At 45.7% G+C, this 25,427-nt stretch overlaps 1 protein-coding gene across 3 annotated transcripts in view; it reads left to right on the forward strand.

The window, feature by feature from the left end:
- The window catches only part of OSCP1 (organic solute carrier partner 1), a 65,472-nt gene that overhangs the window by 37,559 nt on the left and 2,486 nt on the right, over positions 1-25,427 (forward strand). The window contains exons 1-9 of one of the 3 annotated variants that reach the window (XM_078782043.1): positions 4,644-4,700; positions 4,892-5,019; positions 12,624-12,778; positions 12,919-13,086; positions 13,437-13,517; positions 13,714-13,817; positions 19,281-19,409; positions 19,859-19,922; positions 23,765-23,901. In XM_078782043.1, the coding sequence (XP_078638169.1) occupies positions 4,908-5,019; positions 12,624-12,778; positions 12,919-13,086; positions 13,437-13,517; positions 13,714-13,817; positions 19,281-19,409; positions 19,859-19,922; positions 23,765-23,901 (950 nt within the window). In that variant the 5' untranslated portion in view covers positions 4,644-4,700; positions 4,892-4,907. Of the gene's footprint in view, positions 1-4,643; positions 4,720-4,891; positions 5,020-12,623; positions 12,779-12,918; positions 13,087-13,436; positions 13,518-13,713; positions 13,818-19,280; positions 19,410-19,858; positions 19,923-23,764; positions 23,902-25,427 lie in introns of those variants that run through there. The other 2 variants (XM_068123167.2, XM_078782045.1) reach the window with 2 other exon arrangements.

The raw sequence follows: 25,427 nt of genomic DNA on the forward strand, positions 1-25,427 counted from the left end.
GGAGTTCAGTGTTACAGTGTAGTCTTACAATAAAGACGTTTATATGTTACCGCTTGTCCGCTTCCTCCTTGCTCACAAGCAGCGCGCGTAACGCCGCGCTTTACTGGTGACCCTCGACGTTGGATCTGCCGGAGCGATCCTTCCACACGCGACGCCATCGCCATGGCCGACTTCGTCAAACTTCCGGAATTTTGGGAGGCTCAGGCCGAAGTCTGGTTCGTCCAGGCCGAAGCCCAATTTCAGCTTCGGCACCTCACCGGCGATGACACGCGCTATTGCCACGTCGTCGCCTCCCTCGGGCCCGGCACGGCCGCTCGAGTTGTGTCCGTCCTTCGCCACCCACCGAAAGGCCACAAGTACGAGGCACTCAAGCGGCTACTCCTAGCCACGTTCAGCCTCACGGACGATGCACGGGCCGACCGCCTCCTGGATCTCCCCGAGCTCGGTGAGACGCGCCCGTCGGTCCGAATGGACCATATGCTGTCACTGTTGGGCGACGAAGCCCCCGGTTCGCTATTCCGGGCGCTTTTCCATCGCCAACTTCCAGCGCAGGTTCGCCTCGCGTTGGCCGGGACCGGGCTAACGGAACCCCGAGCATTGGCGGCCGAGGCGGACAAGTACTTCGCCGCTTCGGACACGCGGGCGAGCGTCGGCGTGGCCGTCACGGCCTTCGACGCTGATGTTCAGCAGCATGTTCCACAGCATCATCTTCTACAGCACACTGATGTTCAGCAGCACGCTGATGTTCAGCAGCATGCTGATACGCACCTCGTGAACGCCGCCACGCTCCGCCCACCGCCGCGGCGAAAACCGCCACCGCGGGGAAACCCGTCGACTCCACCGGCCTGGCGGAGCCAGCCGCGCTCCTCCAGCTCCACCACCTGGTGCTGGTTCCACGCCAAGTTCGGACACGAAGCTCGGCGGTGTCATCCGCCGTGCTCCTTCAACGGGTCGAGAAACGCCCGGGCCGGCGCTCAATAGTGGCGATGAGCGCCGGCCGTTCGAGCAGCCTGCTGTTCATAACGGACACCTTCTCCGGGCGCCGTTACCTGTGCGACACGGGAGCGCAGGTGAGTGTCATTCCCGCCGGCACGTCAGACAAGCACGCCGCGGGTGGGGGCCCCGCGCTGCTTGCCGCGAACGGGACGCCCATCCGTACGTACGGAAAACGCTGCCTCTCTCTGCGGTTTGGAGGGCAGGTTTTCCGATGGACGTTCGTCACCGCCGACGTGCCCATGGCACTGCTTGGCGCGGACTTCCTGTGCGCTAATGGGCTCCTGGTCGACGTCAAGCGCAGACGGCTTGTCCAGGCCGAGACGTTCAGCTCGCGCGCTTGTGCGTTGCCCAGCTCAACGAGCGGCTTGCCAAGCGGCTTGCCGAACGATTCGGTTCCGGCCACGTTGGTCTGTACGCTTCCGGCAGCGGACGCATTCACCCGCCTCCTCGCCGGCTTCCCGGCCCTCATGCGGCCCACCTTCTCGGCGGGGGCCGTCAAGCACGGGGTGGCCCATCACATCCCCACCGTCGGGCCACCGGTCTACGCCCGGGCACGCCGCCTCGAGCCGACGAAGCTGGCGGTGGCAAAAGCGGCGTTCGCTACCCTGGAGCGACTCGGCATCGTTCGGCGCTCAGAGAGCGCTTGGGCGTCGCCGCTGCACATCGTGCCGAAGCCCGGCGGGGGATGGCGACCGTGCGGGGACTATCGCCGTCTCAATGACGCCACGACTCCCGACCGCTACCCCGTCCCCCACATTCAGGACTTTTCCACCCGTTTGGCGGGCAGGTCCTTCTTCTCGAAGGTGGACCTCATACGCGGCTACCATCAGGTCCCCGTCAGGCCGGAGGACGTCCCGAAGACGGCGGTCATCACGCCATTCGGACTCTTCGAGTTCCTGCGCATGCCCTTCGGTCTGAAGAATGCGGCTCAGGCGTTCCAGCGACTGATGGACAGCGTCCTGCGCGACTTGGATTTTGTCTACGTCTACCTGGACGATATCCTCGTCGCCAGCGCGTCCCGCGAAGAGCACCTACGCCACCTCCGCACGCTCTTCGAACGCCTGGGCCAGCATGGCCTGATTGTGAACCCCGCAAAGTGCCGGTTCGGCGCCGCCACAATCGATTTTCTGGGGCACCGTGTCACCAGGCACGGAGCCGTCCCCCTGCCGGCAAAGGTGGAGGCGGTGAAGGGGTTTCCGCGCCCCCGCACGATCAGAGGGCTGCAGGAGTTCCTGGGCATGGTGAACTTTTACCATCGGTTCCTGCCCCGTATCACCCAGCTCCTGCGCCCCCTGCACGAAGCTCTCCGAGGTAAGCCGGGCAAAGGCGACGTTACCTGGACCGAGCAGATGGACACGGCGTTCACGGGCGCGAAGCTCGCCTTGGCTAACGCCACCATGCTCGCGCACCCGGCGCCCGATGCACCGATCGCCCTCACCACCGATGCCTCGGACTACGCGGTGGGCGCGGTGCACGAGCAATGGGTGCGTGGAGCTTGGCAACCGCTGGCGTTCTTTAGCCGGCAGCTTCGCCCGCCCGAACGCCGTTACAGTACCTTCGACCACGAGTTGCTCGGACTTCACTTGGCGGTCAGGCACTTCTGCCATCTGCTCGAGGGCCGGGCGTTCACTGCCTTCGTCGACCACAAGCCGCTGATCTTCGCGATGGGCAAGGTCACCGAGCCGTGGTCGGCCCGGCAGCAGCGTCACCTCTCGGCCGTGTCCGAGTACACGACGGACATCCAGCACGTCGCGGGGAAGGACAACCCGGTGGCGGATTGCCTTTCCCGGGCCGTCGCCCACGCAGTCCACCTCGGCATCGACTATGCCCGGATGGCAGCGGACCAGGCCGCTGACCCCAACGTCCAGGCCTTGCGGACCGCCGTCACGGGCCTCCGCGTCACCGAGGTGCCGTTCGACGGCGCGGGCGCGGCCCTCTTGTGCGACGTCTCCCTCGGGCGTCCTCGCCCCATTGTGCCCGCGGGCTGGCAGCGCCAGGTGTTTGACGCCATCCACGGCCTGTCCCACCCGGGCGCGAGGGCCTCCCAAAGGCTGATCGCCGACAAGTTCATCTGGCATGGCCTCCGGAAGGCCGTCCGCGGCTGGGCCAGGACGTGCCTCGCGTGCCAGCGCGCCAAGGTGCACCGGCACACCCAGGCCCCGTTGGCCCCGTTCACGGTGCCGGAACGCCGGTTTGACCATGTCCACGTGGACCTGGTGGGACCTCTGCCCCCCTCGCGGGGTTTCACCTACGTCTTCACCATGGTGGACCGCACCACCCGGTGGCCGGAGGCCGTGCCCTTGGCGTCGACAACGGCGGCCGATGTCGCGCAGGCTTTCATCGCCACCTGGGTCGCCCGGTTCGGTGCCCCCTCAGACATCTCATCCGACCGTGGCCCCCAGTTCACCTCGGAGCTCTGGGGGGCGGTTGCGCAGGGGCTCGGGGTCCGGCTGCACCGAACCACGGCCTACCACCCCCAGGCTAACGGCCTGTGTGAGCGATTTCACCGCTCATTGAAGGCCGCGCTCCGGGCCACCCTCCGCGACGGCGGCTGGGTCGACAGGCTCCCCTGGGTCCTGCTGGGCCTCCGGACGGCGCCCAAGGAGGACCTGCGCGCATCCGCGGCGGAGTTGGTCTTCGGGCAACCGCTGCGGGTGCTGGGCGAGTTCCTCCCCGACTCCATGGCACCATGGTCCGCGGCACAGCAGCGCTCCGCTCTGCAAGAGACCGCCCAGAGGTTCGCCCCGGTGCCAACGGCATGCCACGGGCACCCACCGACGCACGTCGCCCCGGAGCTTCGCACGGCGGAGTACGTCTTCGTCCGCCACGATGCCCATCGGACACCACTGCGGCCCCCGTACGACGGGCCTTTCCGCGTGCTGGAGACCGGGGCGAAGCACTTCACCCTGGACATCGGCGGTACTCCTGACCGCGTTTCGGTAGACCGCCTCAAGCCGGCCCACCTCGAGGTGGACCATCCACCGCCAGTGGCCCGACCCCCACGTCGGGGCCGCCCTCCTGCGGGCGGACCCCCGGCACCGCCCAGCCCCGCCGCCACGCTGCCCCCCGGTCCTGCACCCATCCCAGGGGCAGCCAGGGGCATCCCACCTGGCATCCCTGCACCCCGGACGCCGCCGATCGCCAGGGGGCGCTTCGGCCGGGTCATTCGTCTGCCCCGCAAACTGGCCCTCCAGGTGCGCGGGAATTCTGGGGGGGCGCGTGTGGCGGACACAAAAGCCCACTGGCGTGGTGACATCATTCCACGCACCAAGTGGGCGGTGGCCACGCCCGAGGGGTAGGCGTGGCCTCATGATATACACCGGGCGACCAGCCCGGAGGAGTTCAGTGTTACAGTGTAGTCTTACAATAAAGACGTTTATATGTTACCGCTTGTCCGCTTCCTCCTTGCTCACAAGCAGCGCGCGTAACGCCGCGCTTTACCTGGGTCTTTATACTACATAAATTACCAGAAAGACTTACTGGAAGTATTACAAAAATTTGGCTGTGAATTATTTTTAAACCTCAGGTCGAAGTTACCACAGCCTGAAATAAATTCCATTCCATGCATGGTAATAATCTCCCGTGCTCAAGCTATTTGGTAGGAAGATCCTTGAAGATGTTGTTTGGACAGTCGGCTTCGCAGTGACGTCACGGCAACGACAGGATGTTGGTTTCCATGGAAACGGCGGCCTAGCTGAACGCGAGTGAGCGGCGCTGTTCAGAGTTATTCTTCAATATATTTACCATTATTTGCAATAAAATAAGTTTGAAATTACACAAGCGTGTGGTATATGTATTATTCCTTCATAACAAACGATTATATTCAGTGTAGTTAATATTCAAACACGAAGTCCGAAGGAGTTTAATTAGAATCTTCCTGGCGGTGTATTTGCAGCAGCGAAGCAGGCTCGATGGCTTCCCGCGCCGTCCCCTTACTCTTCATCAACCTTGGTGGGGAGATGTTGTACATCCTCGAGCAGCGGCTGCGTGCTCAGGGTATCCCGGACGACAAGGCGACCAAAGGTGTGCGGCCGCGTTCCTGCACGCTTCGATTCCTCTCTTCCTGGACCTCAGGCACATTGATCACCGTCTTGCTTTTCTTAATTCATCTCTCATGGCTTCCATCAACTTTTGCGGCATATCCTGCTGTCTTCTCAACCGGGTTTTTTTTCCCCTTTCCTGCTGATGTAATGTGGTGGTTTTTTTCGAGTGGATGAATTAAGTAACAGGGGTTTGTTTTGATTGAAATAGCTTTTATTTATTACGTACTCTGCAAAGCGCTTGATTAGACGCTGTATGACCAAAAGTATGTGGACACCTGAACATCGAACATCCTATTCCAAAATCATGGGAATTAATATGGAGTTGGTCCCCCATTTGCTGCTAAAACAGCCTCCACTCTTCTGGGAAGGCTTTCCACTAGATGTTGAAACATTGCTGCGGGGATTTGCTTCCATTCAGCCACAAGAGCATTAATGAGGTCGGGCACTGATGTTGGGCGATTAGGCCTGGCTCCCAGTCAGCATTCCAATTCATCCCAAAGGCGTTTGATGGGGTTCAGGTCAGGGCGCTGTGCAGGTCAGGAAAGTTCTTATCCATCGATGTTGACAAACCATTTTTGTATGGACCTCGCTTTGTGCACGGGGGGCATTGTCATGCTGAAACAGGAAAGGGCCTTCCCCAAACTGTTGCCACAAAGGTGGAAGCACACAATCATCTAGAATGTCATTGTGTGCTGTAGCGTTAAGATTCCCCTTCACTGGAACGAAAGGGCCAAGCCCGAACCATAAAAAAACAGCCCCAGACCATTATTCCTCCTCCACCAAACTTTAGTTGGCACTATGCATTTGGGCAGGTAGCGTTCTCCTGGCATCCACCAAACCCAGATTCGTCCGTCAAACTGCCAGATGGTGAAGTGTGATTCATCACTCCAGAGAACGCGTTTCCACTGCTCCAGAGTAAAATGGTGGCGAGCTTTACACCACTCCAGCCGACACTTGGCATTGCGCATGGTGATCTTCAGCTTGTGTGCGGCTGCTCGGCCATGGAAACCCATTTCATGAAGCTCCCGACGAACAGTTGCTGTGCTGATGTTGCTTCCAGAGGCAGTTTGGAACTCGGTAGTGAGTGTTGCAACCATGGACAGATGATTTTTATGCACTTCAGCACTCGGCGGGCCCGTTCTGTGAGCTTGTTTGGCCTACCACTTCGCAGCTGAGCTGTTGTTGCTCCGAGACGTTTCCACTTCACAATAACAGCTCTTACAGTTGACCTGGGCAGCTCTAGCAGGGCAGAAATGTAATGAACTGACTTGTTGGAAAGGTGGCATCCTATGACGGTGCCACATTGAAAGTCACTGAGCTCTTCAGTACGGCCCATTCTACTGCCAATGCTGCCTATGGAGATTGCATGGCTGTGTGATTATATAAACCTGTCAGCAATAGGTGTGGCTGAAATAGCCGAATCCACTAATTAGAAGGGGAGTCCACATACTTTTGGTCATGTAGTGTATCTTGTTCCCTCCATTTTCAAATCAGAGAATTTGACCACGAATGTGTGTTAATAATTCACTGGGCAACAACAAAAAAAAATTCGTCGGCTACCAAGGGAAATGCAGGTGTTCTTGGCTAAATCTGGGCCGCTGATTTCAAATCTGTAGTCAGAATTTAGCCAGCACGTCAGGTTTTCAAAATATGTATATGTATTAATGATACCCGGCATGCTGGTTGACCCAGCCTGTCACCCTTCCGAGGTCGGCAAATTGAGTACCAGCTTGCTGGGATGAATGATCCCGGTGTGTACCCCGATTTAGAACAGGTACACCGTATCCCTGCGCATCATAAGAGACGACTAAGGGTTGGCGTCAGGAAGGACATCCGGACATAAAAACATTGCCTCAAATAGGGAACCATGATTATCATGGGGCCCGCAAGGCTAACCCCTGTTCTAGCAGGGAAAAATGGCCTTAAAACGATCATTCTATACCTGGCATGCTAGATTAGATACGGTACTTTATTTATTATTGCAGATCGCCACATCATTGTACATACCCATACCAAATTTGAATTAGATCACTTCAGCTGTTCTCAAGCTATAGACATATTGCAGATTTGACCTTTGACCCCAAAATATAATCACTTAATCTGTACAATATTATACATACCTGTACCAAGTTTGAATTGGATCACTTCAGCCGTTCTCAAGTTTTAGACCTATTACAGATTTGACCTTTGACCCCAAAATCTAATAAGTTAATCTTTACATCATTATACATACCTGTACTAAGTTTGACTTGGATCACTTCAGCCGTTCTCAAGTTATAGACATATCACAGACTTTGACCTCTTGACCCCAAAATCTAATCAGTTCATCTTTACATCATTCTACATAAGTGTACCAAATTTGGTCAGAATCCCATCACTGGTTCACAAGTTATCGCGGTAACAGTATTTTTACCCAACATAACGTTTGCCCTTTGACCCCAAAATCTAATCAGTTCATCTTTACATCATTATGCATACTTGTGCCAAGTTTGATTAAGATCCCTTTAGCTGTTCTCAAGTTCTTGTGGTAAATAAAACCTATCATGGACGGACGGACGGACTGACGATTAGGTTAAAACCTGAAAATATATAGATACTATTTGCATGATATGAATTCCAAACTTGATACATTATTAAAATATATACATTTCATTTAAACATTTTAGTATCAAGTTATTACCTCCTCTCACCATGGAAGTGGCACACAAAATTGTAATGCCGAGTGGAAAATGTTGCTTAAAAATTCATAGCTTGGTCAGTTTTCATCCATTTTTAATAATTTAAAGTGCATTCTAAATCTCTTTTTATGAGAAATAATATTCTACAACAGATGTATTGCTATAATTGAAACTAAAAATACAAAAAATAATAATTTATGATCACTCAAGATCACCCACCAGGGCAAGCTACTGTAATTGGACCTTATGTATAACTCAAAATCCTGACTTCAGAATCGGCATACTCGATTTAGTCTAAAACATGTTTCTACCCCAGTAGCAAAATCTTTGTTGTCCAGTATAATGTTCTTTTTTGACGGGCACAATTATTCCCACGATCTTGTAGGGTTGGCCGGGGAAGCTTGGCCCAAATTTTTCACGAACCGGCTGGCCAGGCCTGACGTTCGACTAAGACTCAGGTTAGGGTACGAAATTTGTAAATTGTTCAGGGTGCCGGCGATAGCTCACTTACACTTCACGAAGGACACCGTGGGATCTTTAATGTCCACCAACTAATGCTGGCAGACGGGACGCCATGTTTAACGTCCATCCGAGGGATGGCACACACATTGATGAATCATCCTGCTTATGAAACACCGGGATGGCCGTTTATATAGCTGGGTCGGGATTCAAACCCGGGCTTTTCAACTGAAAGGTGGGTGTGCGTACCTCTGGTCTATCCTACCAGCCTTGTCAACCACTATGAACAGGTAAGGCTAAAGGTATATACCATATTCAAAACTGGTACTGTATATCACTTGTTACATGGTTATTTACTCGTATTCAAAATCTGATGACACACACTTGAATGATGATTTATGTTGATAATGAGAAAACAAAATTTAAACCAAACAAGTCAGGAGACGATGATGGTTCACGAGCGAGCGGTATTCAATGACAAAGGTCAAAACCGGCATTGAAAATATATAAATAGGAATCTATTATCTGTTATGAGACTAGTTAGCTACACAATACCGAAAATTCGGTTCGATTCTGACAACTTTGAAAATTTGACCTTTGTGACCTTGAAATGTCAAAACGAAGGTTACTGACCTTGCAATGAGATAGAAAATAATGTATAATCAGTTATGAGGTTAGTTAGCTACACAATACCGAAAATTCAGTTCGATTCTGACAACTTTGAAACTTTGACCTTTGTGACCTTCAAAGGTCAAAGGTCGAGGATTCTGAAATTTGTTGGAAAACTTGTATATCATGATGTATGTGATAATATAAGATCATGTACGACATTTCACTCTATCAGGAAGCGAACAATGTAATAAAACCATCAAAAATTGACTTTTCTAAATTTCATGACCTTGTGACCTTGACCTTGGGGCGAAAATGAAAAATCGAGCTCTGTGGGGCTAGACACATGACATTGGCCTAACCAAATACCGAAACCCCTGTCAGATTCCACCAACTCCCTCGGAGAAGATGTAGCTTGAACTCGATTACCCCCTAAAAAGACATCTTTTTCGGGCATGGCTCCGCCCACAATGGGCGCAATACGCCCACCTTAGGCAGGACACAACTAGATCATGATATCAACCTCCCACCCAAGTTTCATCAAGATCGGATGATATCATCGGGTAGTTATGCTGCGGACAGACAGACACACACACACAGACAGATGCACACACATGACGAATATATAGTAGGGTGGCTTAGCAAAATTACCGTTACACGGTGGACAAAATCACCAAATTTGGCATGAACACTCCTAATGACCTATTAATCAATATTAGCCGAGGAGCCCTCACGAATTTTTACGCGTATTCGTGTAAAACCAAAAAATCCAAAATGGCCGCCATCCAGTAATTAAAAACACATTTCCCGGGTTATATAAGTCATGGATAGCAAAAATTGGTATCAAAATATAAATTTTTAGGACACTGAATGTGTATTTTGATATTACAATATCACCAGTAAATTTAAAGGGACATTCAGTGATTTCATGTGAAGGGCGCCCTCAATGTTAGGGGGGGGGGAAGCTTTTGGCTTGAATACATTGCTTATAACTCCAGGTCATCAATTATTGCGAATGATAAGCTGTAAACATTGTACCCTGGAAATACAACATTATCATTAGGAATGCAAAATATCGAGCCCAAGAATTGGGCGTGTCGCTTATTGGATGTCACGCCTACCATTACAATCAGTATCCACTATAAACCAATGAGAGGTTTAGATTAAGACAATCTAAACCTCTCATTGGTTTATAGTGGATACTGATTGTAATGGTAGGCGTGACATCCAATAAGCGACACGCCCAATTCTTGGGCTCGATATTTTGCACTCCTAATGGTTATCCTTTCTGGTCGGATCCAGCTTGGACTAGACTATTAAGTACATATGTACACCTGATATAGGCTGCACATTAATCAAAACAAAACACTGAAACAAAAAAAAGCCGACTTGGAGGTACATGTAAGCAAAGTATGTCATTTGTTTTTGAAAAAATGAGGATGCCCCCAAAAGTCTCTGGTACTGCATATTGATATAGCTTTATATATTACAATACTCCTGGTCTAAAAAAAACCTCCCAGTCCCACTTGGGATGAGGGGAATTTGTAGCCACACAATCATGAAACTTATAACCACTACATGATATAATTGACCTCAGTCATCAACTTTTAAAGAAAATAATTTTAAAAAATTGAGTGTACAAGTACTTTGGTCATTCAGTAGTGAGCATGGGGGATTTCTGTTGAACAAAAGTATATTATAATGTTCAGTGTGCAATGTGCAAATCCTTACTTTCTCAGTAATCTAGACATCTGCAATGTTCTTATTTACTTGTCTATTTAATACATGGGCAAACACAACGTTTTGAGCAGACAAGATTGGCATTGCCACATTTGCATGTGGTAGTCTCCTTTGCAACCACATTTGATTAGTTCTCTGCATGCTCTGGAAACCTCTGGCATTGATATCCAAACTGGTACCCATACATCTGACACCTTGGTCCATGCAAATGTCTGTGGAGAAGGAACCACTTGCTGTGTCTGTGTGCTGGTTGTCCAGATTCCGGCTTGGTACAATGCCCGCCGGGCATGTTGAAGAAGAGCATCCTGTGTGGGTGGTATTCTGTCCATTGATCGATTCTTCTGGCAGAAGAGTTCCTGTCTTGCTTCATTGACGGAGCTCAAGGGACTTGTTCTATCATACAAGATGATGATTAGTCTCTCGATCTTCTGGAAGTGATCAGCGTCTGTATAAAGAAGCTCAAAGGGGTGACGAGCCAGATACACAAATGTTTCTGTGATGTCTTCATGGGCTTGCCAAGCCTGCCAGGCTGACTTCTTGCCCTTACCTTGGAAGGCTGATGTGGTATCACATCCAGAAAGGGCATGAAATACTGGTAGAGCTTGTGATCTTGTTTCCCCAAGTCTGTCACATATGGCATTGATACTGTAAAATCTGTAATTCTTACCCATTCCAAAGGCAACCCAGATGTCTACCAATGGCTGAGTGACCATGAGATCATAAAATGTACCAATAAGTATGACTACAACGTCTGTGTCAACAGTGCGCACTTTAATAGTCTTCATATCTTGCTCTAGTGCATGCACGATGTGCACTATGACCCTCGTATCTGCTTCCTCATGGTTGCAGTTCAGCATGGCGTTGATGGTGCCTGTGGATACTACAGATTCACCTGATGTGATGTACACGGATTTGCCTGATGGAAAGGTAAACTCGGCAACCTTGGACGTCAGAAAGGCAAATAGCTCCTGTTTGTTTTTTGGATCACGGAGGAAGTCCATCCAATTGCCTGGAAGCTTGGTTTGGCCGGACCACTGAAGTTCTGTAATTAAAGATAATAACTTGAAAAGTTGCTTACTTACCATAAAATATGTAGATTGTTAACAAAGGAGGCCAGAAAACTTTCCACCAATACATGTGCCTAGCAGTATAGTAAAGACAGCCTGTAGTCACAATGTCGCCCTCTAAATTAGGTATATAACTACGGATACCCACAAGGGTCACATTAAGGTTAGGATAAAAGCATAATTAAAACATTCACATTATTTCCATGTTCAAACCCTTGTCTCAAGAACGCACTATCTTGAGAAAAAATAGTTTAGATCACTTTTAAATTCAATTAGTTTGGATGTTGCAGTCAATATTATGTAGTTTGATTTCTTTGATCTTTAGACCTACGGGAAATAAACAACCATGTTGTCCATATGTGGTAGGTTATTTGTGTATCTTTTTTAAAAATAGGGCTTCAATAAAAATATTCTGGTATAATATAATCATACTTTGGTACAATTTAGCCATCGTATGACCGCTAAAAACCAAGGAAATTGCTATTTCAGCATAAATGGCGGCCATTTTGGATTTTTATGTTTTACTTTAATATTTCAGGAGGGTGACCGAACATGTTGAGGACATGGTTCTGATATTTAAGTAATATTTTGATACAATTTGGCTTTCCTCTAACAACTACAACCCAAGAAAATTGGTATTTTATCATGAACGGCAGCCATCTTGGATTTGTTTGTGTTACCATGGTTACGTACATACTTCGAGAGGGCTCCTCGGCTAAAATCAACTGATATACCCTAAGGAAGCCTCACACCAAAAATGGCGCTTTTGTCCGCCCGGTAACGGTAATCTTGAAAATTGACCCCAAGCCACCCCGCTAATAGTGGTCACTTGATAACTCGTGAACCAATAGTGTAAACTCTAGAGCAATTATTAGGTTAAATTAGATGATGCAATGATTGTGGAGAATCATCCTTGTTTAAAAATGCCCGGTAATAAATAATTGTCAAACATTGTGTGATTATGGTTGCCATTGTCCCCTGTCGCAACTTTTTGCTATATACAGTACTAACGTTGGTTTCTACATTTCCAGTACTTCATGACATCATAGGGGCAATGTTTTCACGACCATTCCTGCTGGAGCTGTTCAAACCCCAGGAGGTGTTCTCTCGCCCAGCATTGCGTTCTCTATACCAACGGTTGGCACATACATCCATAATGCGCCTCAACCCAACCAGCATGGATAAGGCAGGGAAACAGGGCGGGAGGATGGGAGTAGTGGGAGGATGCATGTGGAGGAGGTACTGGATTATAATGGGGGTACGTGAAAAAGGCAGATTTAAATAACGATGAGAATATGGATAAACAAGTCTCTGTCTCACTTGCAGCTTTACGACTTGATGACCATGGCCGTAAAGCAGCAGGTTCTGCTTTGCCTACGACCTCGTGATCTACTATTTGTGACGTTAAACCATCTGGATGCCGCTCGGGAAATGGTCCGAGAATCTCCACATGGTCTCGCCCTCATCAGCAACACCCACCATGTCCTCATCGATGTCAGTGTTTAATAAGACCATATATGTCACGAACAAAATGATCACACATGTGCCAATATGACTTTTGGCCCTTTGTGGACGACCTCAAAATCACCGGGCTTACTTTTTTGTGTGGATATGATTGCAACCTAATCCATTATTATTTATAACGTGTGCCAAATGTCTTGAGCAGAGTAACAGCCGTTGTGGTTTAAATTAATCAAATTTGCAAATTGTTACAAATATGATTTTTATTTTTAATTGTTGGATCCGAATGTTCAGTAAAACGTAACCGTTTTGACAAATTGTCTATTTCCTAAAGACCGTTTTACCTTTATCCACACCCAAAATGGTTTCCTCATTGCGTGCAGACTTACAGCTGCATGACCTCCGGCGAATTTCAGGTCATTCGACAGATGCTCCTGTACTTCTTTCAAGACTTGCATATTAGGGTAACGTCCACCACCTAACCTCAATATGAGAGTCGGAGTTCTCTAATCGCTCAACTCATCCTCCCTTTCCTCGTCCCACCTCCTCTTCTTACCTTTGCACTCATCAGGCTTTTCTTTTTGGCCCATCTCATCCTCATGTCAATTCTCCCATTCCCTTTTAATATCCACAACAGTGACTTCTCTTCCTCTTCCGCAGGTGTCTTTATTCCTGAAAGAGAAGGTGCAAAGTTCTAATGGGAGATTTATCCTGCCAGTTTCAGGCCCTCTTCCTTGTGGAACCGAACCACCTGGCACAATCAGGTATAGAAATACGATCCCAATGCACCTTGTGGAAATTAATTCAAGAAAAATGCAATTAAATGTTAAATGAAGGTGGGCAAACACTTTGGGACTCGGCAGAAGGAAACTTGGACAAAACTTCTACAGAGAGACAAAATAAAAATGAGCAGACAGATCACACTTCAGTCGGTGTGCCAACTTCCTCATTTTAGTTTGGTCGCTAGATTTCTATTACTTTGAACCCAATTTAAATGTTCACAAAGGTTTGATTTGTCAAAAAGGAGAACTTTTGAGTTTTTCATCCAGCAATTTTATGACCACATATCTCATGTGTTTTCTGGAGAACACAATTACTGTGTATTTACCTGTGTACCACCTTTGCCTTAGCCTTGAAGCATGTCCTTTATTTCCATAGATTCTCTGCTTTGGTTACACGTGGTTTAAGGGAGGATGATGGTGCTATTTTTTTTGTCCGTCTATAATCATCTTTCTGTATCCATCCAGTTCAACTCTTCAAACCAGTCCTTGAAGGTATTGCTATCACTTCACCTCAACCTTCATACTAAATCAAGATAGTTACCCCATGCGTGCGAAGCGAAAAGTGGGGTTAAGCAATTGGTTCACGTCCATCCATCATGTCAGTTTATGATTGCGGAACAACTTATTTAAATCGAATGTCATATTTTCAACACAAATCGGAGTATGAATAGGAAGACAAGTTTGCCGTTTTATTGCACTTCGGCTCTGAATTCTTCCCGATCGCACATGTGCAGAGAGGAGTGAGATAATATATTTACTCTGTCTGGCTGCCTAGCAGTCAAACAAAATTGAAAATCATTCCGAACAGGAAACTTGCTGCTTTTTAAGGATGTCATAAAGGACACAAACAACAGGCACGAAGAAGTAATGTAACGTGATAGATAGGCTGATATAATAGACACTGCGTAAAATGGTGATCAAACCCGGAAGTTATTTATTGATATGCCTTTAAACCTCTTTAATTTAATGTAATAATAATAAGAATAATTCATTTATTTTGTATAGCGCTTTTCCAGAAGCCCAAAGGCGCTTTGACAGAGTGGCAAACATAATGCATAACAATACATGAAAACAACAATTGCAAAAAGACAAGAATCAATAGGGAAATATTTAAAGCAAAAGGAGGGAGAAGGAGAAGAGATAGTCAGGGGTTAAATGCTGTGGGTGTAGAACCCAAATTGCCTTCTTAATACTTCCAAGAACCCCCAGCTTTGTAGTACTTGGACAAATTATATAGTGTGATGTATAAGACTGCGAAAGTAAGGCTAAACTTCCAGATTTTTAAAGAAGAAGATCTATAAAATCATTATTTGATTGAGTGAAGTATAAGCTTGAACGCTGTGCGGGGGTATCGTGTTCTATGAAGTCTCTAGTTTTTACTTGTCCTGCATTGGAGTTATCGAGCACCTTAACATCAGTATATGAACCTTCTATTCTCTATGTAGTCCTTTCTTAATCTCATTTAATATCAAACTAGACTCCACCTCTGAGTGATTATGACAGGGATTCTTACTCGTTTTCACTCCTCACCTTTAGCAATTGCTGTCATTGAGTACCAGCTTGCTGGGATGAATGATCCCGGTGTGTACCCTGATTTAGAATAGGTGCACCGTATCCCTGCACATCGTAAGAGGCGACCAAGGGTTGGCGCCAGGAAGGGCATCCGGCCATAAAAACATTGCCTCAAACAGGGAACCATGATTATCATGGGGCCCGCAAGGCTAACCCCCACTCTAGCGGGGAAAATTGCCTTAAAAACGATCATTCATTCATTCACTCCTCACCTTTACATGCTCTCTTTTTATTTATCTTTATGCAGTTTTTTATTTGAGGCCTGGCTTCGATGCGGACTATATAGTCCGTGACTGGCGCCTTCAACATAAAAAAGTACGTCGTAGAACTGCCAACGCTAAATCTACTCATACATCTCTGAAATAGTCAACGTAGTCAACGTGTGGCCCTGAATGGATTTCTCTCATCTCCCCTTCCTGTTCAGGCTGGAGTTCCCCAAGGCAGTGTTCTGGGCCCTGTGCTTTTTCTGGTCTTTATCAATGATCTCTCCGACACTCTGGAAAATCCTCTCTATCTCTTTGCTGATGACTCCACTCTCTGCCGCTCCATTCCTCTTCCCTCAGATCGGCAGTCTGCAGCGTCCTCACTCTCTGAAGACTTGGACAAAATCACAGACTGGGCAAACAAGTGGAACATGTCTTTCAATCCTGACAAATCTCACACTCTTACTATGTCTCTCCGAAAAGATCGACTGGACAACCCGTCGATCACAGACTGGGCAAACAAGTGGAACATGTCTTTCAATCCTGACAAATCTCACACTCTTACTATGTCTCTCCGAAAAGATCGACTGGACAACCCTCCCATCTACTTTCTCAACAATCCTCTCCAAGAAGTTCTGTCGCTCAAGCTTTTGGGTCTCACTATCTGCCATGATCTTTCTTGGGAAAACCACATTTCCAAGCTGGCCTCCAAAGCCAGTCGCCGACTGGGCATCCTCCGTCGTGCAAAGTCCTTCCTCGGCACACCTGAGCTCCTCACCACATACAAGGCTTTCATCTGCAGCTCAATGGAATACTGCTCTCCCCTCTGGGCTGGTGCTCCTGCCTCACACCTAGCTCGTCTTCACGCTGTTGAAACCAAAGCTTTCAGAATTATTGGAATCTCCCGCGATGAAGCTATCTCTGAGGGCCTTTCACTCACTCACCGCAGGCAGGTAGGTGGTCTTTCTGTCTTCTACCGACTCTTCTCCGGCCTTGCTCCCCCAGCTCTCTCTGTGCTCTGTCCCCCAAATATTCCGACAGGTCGCACAAGATCTACCAGCAACCCTCTGATGGTTAAACTGCCGAAATCTCGGCTCTCTGCTCACCTTCACTCTTTCATCCCCCTTTTCTCCCGCCTCTGGAACAAACTCCCACACTCCCTTCAATCCCACTCCTCCCTCCAGGTCTTTAAAACAGCTGTTCACCACCATCTCTTATCTTCCCCCATCCAAAACCTTGATCTTTTCTACCCCCGCTAATTCACCCCAGATCCACCTTTTTGAAATTCCAACTTCTTTCCTGGAAGCCCTGGCAGTGTCCATATGTTTTATACCTCTCCCACCCCCCCCCCTTCCCATGCCCCCCCTCAAAGCCCTCTCCCTCCCACAGATCTCTCGATGTCTCCATGTCTCTCGGTCCCTGCTCTCAAATGTTGTGTTTGTGTCCTCTTGTCTACCGCTCCCGATGTTATATGTTTTATGTGTCGGTTTATCTTCCTGTGTGATTTATGTTCGCTCTTTCACGAGCCTCGAACTTGTATACACACAAAAAAAAAAAAAAAATTCAAAATATAAAAAATATCACCTACATACAATACAATCTTTGCTTTCAACAAATAAGATGGACTCCACTTGAAGTTCCTTTTTTAAATCTCCATCTACCAATAGAGTGGGTGAACAGATAGTAGACCATATATATGTCAGAGAGCTAAGGTTACTTGTTGAGTTGGCATTGCTACTGAGTGAGCAATCTGCATATACATTGTAAACTTTATGAAGTCATTAAAGTCTAACAAAGTTTCTATCATACCAGTGATGAGACAAAGTATCAAATACAGGTACAAGTGGATTTCTGCATTTGCACATTTCCATGTTTTATCAATGCATGAGTCAATACCGATATTCATTTAAATCTGGTACAAACCATTTTGGGTCGAAGGTCTTTCTCAGCGAAAGTATACCTGGATGTAACGAGTATACCTGGATGTAAATAGTTCCAAGCAGCCACACCAATCTTCGATTGGCAACAGACATAAAGGATACTGGTGATCCCTTAATACAGACATAAAAGATAAAGGCATAAAAAATACAACAGTGGAACTTGAAATGGTTGGATGCAGCCACAGATGGGCATTTTTGTGGAGAAGCATGTATGGAAGTTCTACAATGGTGGTAAAGCATATTTCCTGGTTTGTGAAACAGATTTTAACTATCGAAGCACCGGAAAACTGTCCAATCATGACCACTTTAAGATAACGAAACTAGGATAACTAGAATGGTGCACTCGGTAGAGAGCGCATACCTCCGCCAGGCTGAACAGTTTACGTATTGTATCCCACTGATAGGCCGGGTCTGGATCCGGACCTGAACCAAGATCTAATCTGCTTGTTCTTGTCACTTAACCAACTCATCCACCAAGTTCAGTCATAACTCGTCCATAACTTTGTGAAAAAGTGTGTTATATCGTTTTTAGCCCCATCTCTCAATGGTGAAGAATCATTAAAAATAACCTCGGATCCGGATCTTCACCAAATGGAATCACAATTCGTCCTCGTCACACTCACAACCTGTTCAACGAGTTTCGTCCCAATCTATCTCCAACCTTTTGAGATATCCTGTTGCATATACTTTTTGGCCCTATATCTCAATGGTGAAGAATTACAAAAAATAATCATAACTGGATCCAGATCTTCAGCAAAATTGAATCAATTAGTCCTCGTCACACACACAGCCTGCCCACCAAATTTTGTCCGAATCCATCCACAACTTTTTGTGATATCCTGATTACAGACAAACACATAGAGGGTGAAAACATAACCTGTCCACCTTCGGTGGTGAAGGAAACGAGGCCGTAAAAAGGAAGCTCCACAACCAATTAATTGCAAGTTTTCCGTCTAACTGATATATCTATCTATAATTCCAGTAATCTCTGTACGTCTGTACGTTTGTACGTCTGTTTGTCTGTGACCGCTGTTTCTCGACAACCACGGGTCCGATATACTTTTAACTTGCCAGGTATATTGCTGGGGACCCGAGGATGTGCCTTTTCAAGGTTTCATATTAATCGGACAATTACTTACCGAGCTATGTCCAAAAAACGATTCAACCAATCAGAGAGCAGCGAACGATCGCGTGTGCCGAACGTGGAGGACACACTCTGCCTCGGATGGCACATTTGAGAGCGTATTCATTTATTTCACGTTTGCAAACTATGTTGGCGTTAAACTATGTTTTAAAACTAATAAAACCGAATTTGCGATTCATTCGCTTTCCTGCGCGTTTGTGCACGCGATGGCGATTTCTTTACCAAACTCCGGAAGCCGTTCGCTTTGGACCAAACCATTGCATGTAAATAGAGGGGGGGGGGGGATTGTCACCGTACTCGCAAGCCGTTCGCTTTGGACCAAACCATTTCATGTAAATAGAGGGGGGGGATATAATTTTAGATATAGATATAGTACGGGCAATGCCCTAGTTTGTTTAATTCTGTCTGCTCAACAACAAACACATGAAAACCAAAACAATCGTATCAATAGTCCTCAGTTATATGAATGGATGGGGGACAACCCCCTCTCTTATAATCTGTCATCCCTTTACTATTATCCTTTTTCTTTATTATTTCAAACTTAATCATTCCTGTATATGCATTAGGTATGTGATGTGTATTGCAGGATCCACAATAATGTGGGCGCTGTTATAAAAACAAAGACATTTCTAGTGGAGGGAAGATATGAGCCTCCTGTCAGAGATGGTTCCTTGGATCCTTATGGAGATCGTGTCACTCGCCTAGGAACCAATATGTAAGCACCCTCAAATGTTTTGACAGTGTACAGTCTGCTGAATGAGTTGCTTTTGTATGTTGGCTTCTGCACACTCACCCCCTCCTCCCGCCCTCCCCCCAACACACACACACACACACACACACACACACACACACACACACACACACAAAGTTATCTTAGTAGGCAATTTTTAAATTGTACCACTTGAATATAAATTTAAGGGTTTTCTTTCTTGTAACCGATAGGTTAACCAAACAATTGCTGTCCACATCAGAAAAGGTTTTGTTTTTTTTATTTTTAAGAATCCTATCGTTTTAGATCTATTTATCCATTTTTTTGAAGTATTCATTACACCCTCTGAAAAAAAACTCAAAAGCTAAAAAAACCCTACCGAATAAAAGTTTTCTGTATTTAAGTGCTTAATTTTTTTCAAATCATAATGGTTAGCATTTTGTACCTGTTGGCAGGTACAGTGCAGCACAGAATTTGGACACTCGAAAACAAGGCAAGAGGAACAGCACCAATGCTCAGGTCAGCAGATCCCGCTGCCATTATTACCTCTACCCTTGGTTGGATGGGCTTGCGTTGGTTATGGTAGCCCCCTTGTAATTTGGGTAGCCAATCGCACCAGTCCACACAACACATGCAGTACTTTTAGCTCGTTTGACATTAACCACAAAACCAGGGAATCGTGCCATGTTGGCCATGCACTAGCCGAGAAAACAAAGCGGGGGTAATGGTTCGCATACTGTCGGAAATGAGGACATATGATGTCCCAGCTTTGCCATTCTTCAATTAACAGCACACAAACAAATTAACTTAACCAAATCAAGAAGTCAACGGACGTGGATGTCTTCAATGTTGCTTTGTGCTCATTGACGTTAGCTCATTGACGAACTGCCTAGTCTCAATCAACAGCTACCAACTATACGACCTCATTAGTTGTTCACCAAGGCTGGTGTTGGCTTAACGGTTAAGGTAGCTGGCTTAAGATGTTAGGGTCTGGAGTTGGAACCCCTGTCATGCCATTAAATAACACCAGGATGGTTCACTCAGCCTGTCATCCTTCAGAGGTCAGGAAATGAGTACCACCTTACTGGTAACAGGGGGCACTGCATCAGCAGTGCAGCCACACTTCCAGCAATGATGCAACCAGCAGCCACAGGCTGCATACGAAATAATAATAAAAAGTTGATCACTGCTGTTTGCCATTCATTGATCCGATCGACAAAGTTCATCACCGGCAGGACCTCTGGATAGTTGTGAATAGTGAGTGGTGTTGTGCTCTGTGTAAGATCTATCATGGGCAGGTGCCAGATGGCACCAAATATGGAGACGTTTGTGCAACATCAGCTTCCTTACAGCACAAAGGAATCTTTGGTAGATGTGATTGCCGGTGTGTGACTCAGTCATGGTCTTGAACTGTCTTGCCAAAAAAAAAAAAAAAAAGACGAACAAAAATCTCATCAGAGAACGGAACAGGGTAACAGGACATCAGATAACCCTGCCCCTCACAATTCATCTCCAGCTACCAAAAGGACTGCTACTCTCAGATTGATCTGAGAAACCACAGATGCAGTCATGAGTGTCTCTATCATTCACCATCTGTCTGATTAATTTACCGATGATGTGAAGCTAAGCATAACTTACCAAACTTTTTGTAAGGGTCGAAAGATCATGGAGGAGCTGAAACACAAAAACACACACACAACGGACTTGACTTTAAAGACAGCCTCAGAGCTTTGGGGAAGTAACATAACTTCCCAGGGCACTCTGGGTACCGGTGACTCCATTTTTATGGCATCGCCTTTTTTTCTCCGCATTTGGCAGGGCAATTGAGGAGAAAATTCCTCCTCCGCTGCCACTGGGATTTGTTCATACTCTTATCTTTTAAAAGCTTGTCAAAAAGCTTAGTCAAAAAAAGGAAGCAGCATGTATCATTTTAAAAATCTTGACCCAGCCAGAGTCAATATGGAACCACCTACCTCCCAGACTCAGAGTGGATGCTCTACCCCCTATGCCACCAAGTCTGGTACAAATAGGACCCAATAAATAATATTCCATTTTGGGCCTTACTTTAAAATCTACAAAAACATGGATTGTTGTGAAATTCTTCCGTATGTGCACGCCTTCCGTATGTGTACTGAAATCTATTTTTGTAACGACCTATATATGGAGATTTCCGCCATTTTTGTCATTAGAAAAACATACCACATTTATGGGAAATTGAGGGTGCTATTCCTTTATGCGGATTCGTTTATTAATCCATTTCATCTGGATACGGCCAACACTCCTGTATTCTTACATGTCATTACAGGCAGTCCCCGGTTTACGAACGAGTTCCGTTTTTAAGTCTGTCTGTAAGTCGAATTTGTATGTAAGTCGGAACAGTTGCGTACTGTTCACATCTAGCGTCAATTAGTCAAATGTTTGTCTTAGTATATAGTATATATTTTACCTAAAACATCTATAGGTATAAAAAACATGAAAGAAACATTTCTTAAACTGTTTAGATAGAAAAGAAAAGATAATGATTAAAGGTTAACACTTACTCTCGTTCCAATTGACGTCTTGCAAACCTTGAAACGATCATACCTTGATATATCTCTCCGAGATGATGGGCCTGGTGTTGGAGAGGATGGACCTGGTGCTGGAGAGGATGGACCTGGTGCTGGTCAATTTTCTTAAAGTAAACATCAAGGGTAGCTTAAACAGAGCTTTTCTCATATTTCTCTTGTCTACCGCTCCCCTTATTATATACTTTGTGTGTCTGTAATTTTTTTTCTGTGTGATAAATGTTAGCTGTTTCACGAGCCTCGATTCTGTATTCAAAACAAAACAAACAAAAAAAAAAATTAAAAACAAACAAACAAACAAAAAAAAAACTTTTTTAAATAATAGGCTTTACGGAGGTCGGTACGTAAGTACGGGCATTAGTAAGTCGGGCGTTCGTAACCCGGGGACTGCCTATACTGCGATTACGCAAATTGCTCGCACGGTAGTTTTCTTTTGAAATGAGGTACTTTTGCAGAAGCTAGGAGGGTACGGGAGTTTGCAAGTGCGGTTACCGTGTTCAGATTAAGCCATGCAGGGAACGTCGGTAAATACCGTCGGGCCACGGAAATATCATTGGATTTTCTTGTCTTCCAATACTCTGAACTTCACGGAAAATATTGAAGTGCCATCTTCACATTGCATGCACTAAAGATGCGATTCTGCAGCACACAGCTATAAAACATGATATCTGTTGGTCACGGTGAAGTTTGTGACCATGTCAACACAATACGACACCAATAAATCTCAACAAGGAACATCGATGCAAGATGAGGCCATTCGGCCCATCATTCCTGCGCTATACCAACACAACATTAAATAAATCCGTTCGGCTCAACTTCGGCTGCACTGGGGTAAGGGTGGGGGCGAAGATTAGACCAGTTTTAATGATTGGTGAGAACTATTTTTTTATTGCAACGCTCAAGACATATTCAAAAATTATTTAGAATCTCAGGACATATTTAATCCTCATTTTTAGAGTGATTCTTCAAAACTATTGCAATTCCCAGGGAAACAAAAATATCCGAGGTATACAAAAAAAAAAATAAGGCATATATTCAATATTCATTTATGTATGATAACAAAATGCTGTACTACCCAACTGAAAATAATCTTCCCAGCAATGGGTGTTCAGTTGAAATAAAAAAACGATTCCCAAAACATCACTTTCTTTGTGCCTAGTTTTCAGTTACAATTTGGAAAGGATCACCTCCAAAATTCACATTTTGACATCAATTTTGTTTTGCTCGGTACTTTCCTTTTTTCCAGAAATCTGCAGTTTCACCCATGTAAAAAGCATTGTATTGTAGTAAACAATATATGTATGGTACAACACACACCCACACACACAGTCTGCAAAAATGCAACAAGACAACAACAAAATGTACTAGAAGACGTGAAAAAGTGCCAACCGTCAATGTCTGCATCATAAAACTATACCGGCACTTGGTAGAGCACATACCTCCAATATGGTGAACGGCTTACGTTTTGTATCCGACTGATAGGCTGGATCCCGATCCAGACCTTAACCAAAATCTCATCAATTCGTCCTTGTCACACACCCAACCTGTCCACCAAGTTTCGTCTGAATCTGTCCACAACTTTTTGAGATATCCTGTTCACAGACCGACAGACTGGGGTGAAAATATAACCTCGGTCCACCTTCGATGGTAGAGGTAACAAGCTGAATAATAAACATTTCTCAAGCCTTTCCTTGTGGAGAAATGAAATGTATCTCTGTTCAGGCTGAACCCTTATTCATTCTCTTATAACATTTGTCTTCTCCCTTGGCCGCCTTCTCCCTTTCCATTCCCTATCAGTCTTGCCTGGCACCTGATCCGTTGGCTACAGTGGAGTTGAATCTTTTGGCAAACCTCCTGGGAGGAGGTCAAGGGTGTGGCAGAGTGAACTCAGATGGTTTCAGCTTCGACCTCTTTGCTGGTGATACAGAGGAAGGGTGAGGCTTGCATCCCAATGACAAATGGTGGACTAAATTTAAACATAGCAATACCCATCCCCACTATGAAACATTAGGCCTGAGGCCCCTTATTCTCAGCCCATAAAAAAGTCATTCCTTTGCAATATGTATTTTAAAATTGAGAATACAAGGAAATGTTAATATTGTTATAAACATAGTTTTGCAGAACAATTTAAAAAGCAATTAGGACAAGCAATGTATTTCACGATGTTACTGAAAAGTACTGCAGTATAAAAAAGAAATTGCACCCATGTCCAAAGGAAGTGATGCAGTTTGAGAGTATGTGTGCAAGTTACAGGACTTCCAGATGCTGACAACTTCAGAACCCATTAAAATTACCCTTTAAAACCCATGAGAATTACCCTTTAGAACCCATTAGAATTACCCTTTAGAAACCATTAGAATTACCCTTTAGAACCTATTATAATTACCCTTTAGAACCCATTATAATTACCCTTTATAAACCATTATAATTACCCTTTAGAACCCATGATAATTACCCTTTAGAACCCATTATAATTACCCTTTAGAACCCATTATAATTACCCTTTAGAACCCATTATAATTACCCTTTAGAACCCATTATAATTACCATTTAGAATCCATGATAATTACCCTTTAGAACCCATTATAATTACCCTTTAGAACCCATTATAATTACCCTTTAGAACCCATGATAATTACCCTTTAGAACCCATTATAATTACCCTTTAGAACCCATGATAATTACCCTTTAGAACCCATTATAATTACCCTTTAGAACCCATTATAATTACCCTTTAGAACCCATTATAATTACCCTTTAGAACCCATTATAATTACCCTTTAAGTTTAGAACCCATGATAATTACCCTTTAGAACCCATGATAACTACCCTTTAGAACCCATGATAATTACCCTTTAGAACCCATGATAATTACCCTTTAGAACCCATGATAATTACCCTTTAGAACCCATGGTAATTACCCTTTAGAACCCATTGTAATTACCCTTTAGAACCCATTATAATTACCCTTTAGAACCCATTATAATTACCCTTTAGAACCCATTATAATTACCCTTTAGAACCCATTATAATTACCCTTTAGAACCCATTATAATTACCCTTTAGAACCCATGATAATTACCCTTTAGAAACCATTAGAACTACCCTTTAGAACCCATTAAAATGACCCTTTATAACCCATTAGAATTAAAGACGGTGGGTTGGAAAGGTTCTTCCTTTTAGAAGGAAGGATAGACAGATGGAAGGAAGGACATAGCCAAATATTGAAGTGGCTTCTCCACTTAAAAAGAGAAGACATGGCAGATGATTGACATTATGCAAGAAACAATAGGGCAACAACAACACAACATGCATTTTAAGGCCTTTTTCCCTGCTAGAGCGGGGGTTAGCCTTTCTCAAGAGCAAGAAACAACAGGGCGATCTGTTATATTTTCATGCCTGAAGAGAAACAACAAATGACAGTGTTTGCCTGTGTAAAGTAGAAAACTAAGTCACGAGC

Source organism: Myxine glutinosa, chromosome 7, assembly GCF_964187855.1.
Source record: "Myxine glutinosa chromosome 7, kmMyxGlut1.1, whole genome shotgun sequence".
Lineage (NCBI taxonomy): Eukaryota > Metazoa > Chordata > Myxini > Myxiniformes > Myxinidae > Myxine > Myxine glutinosa.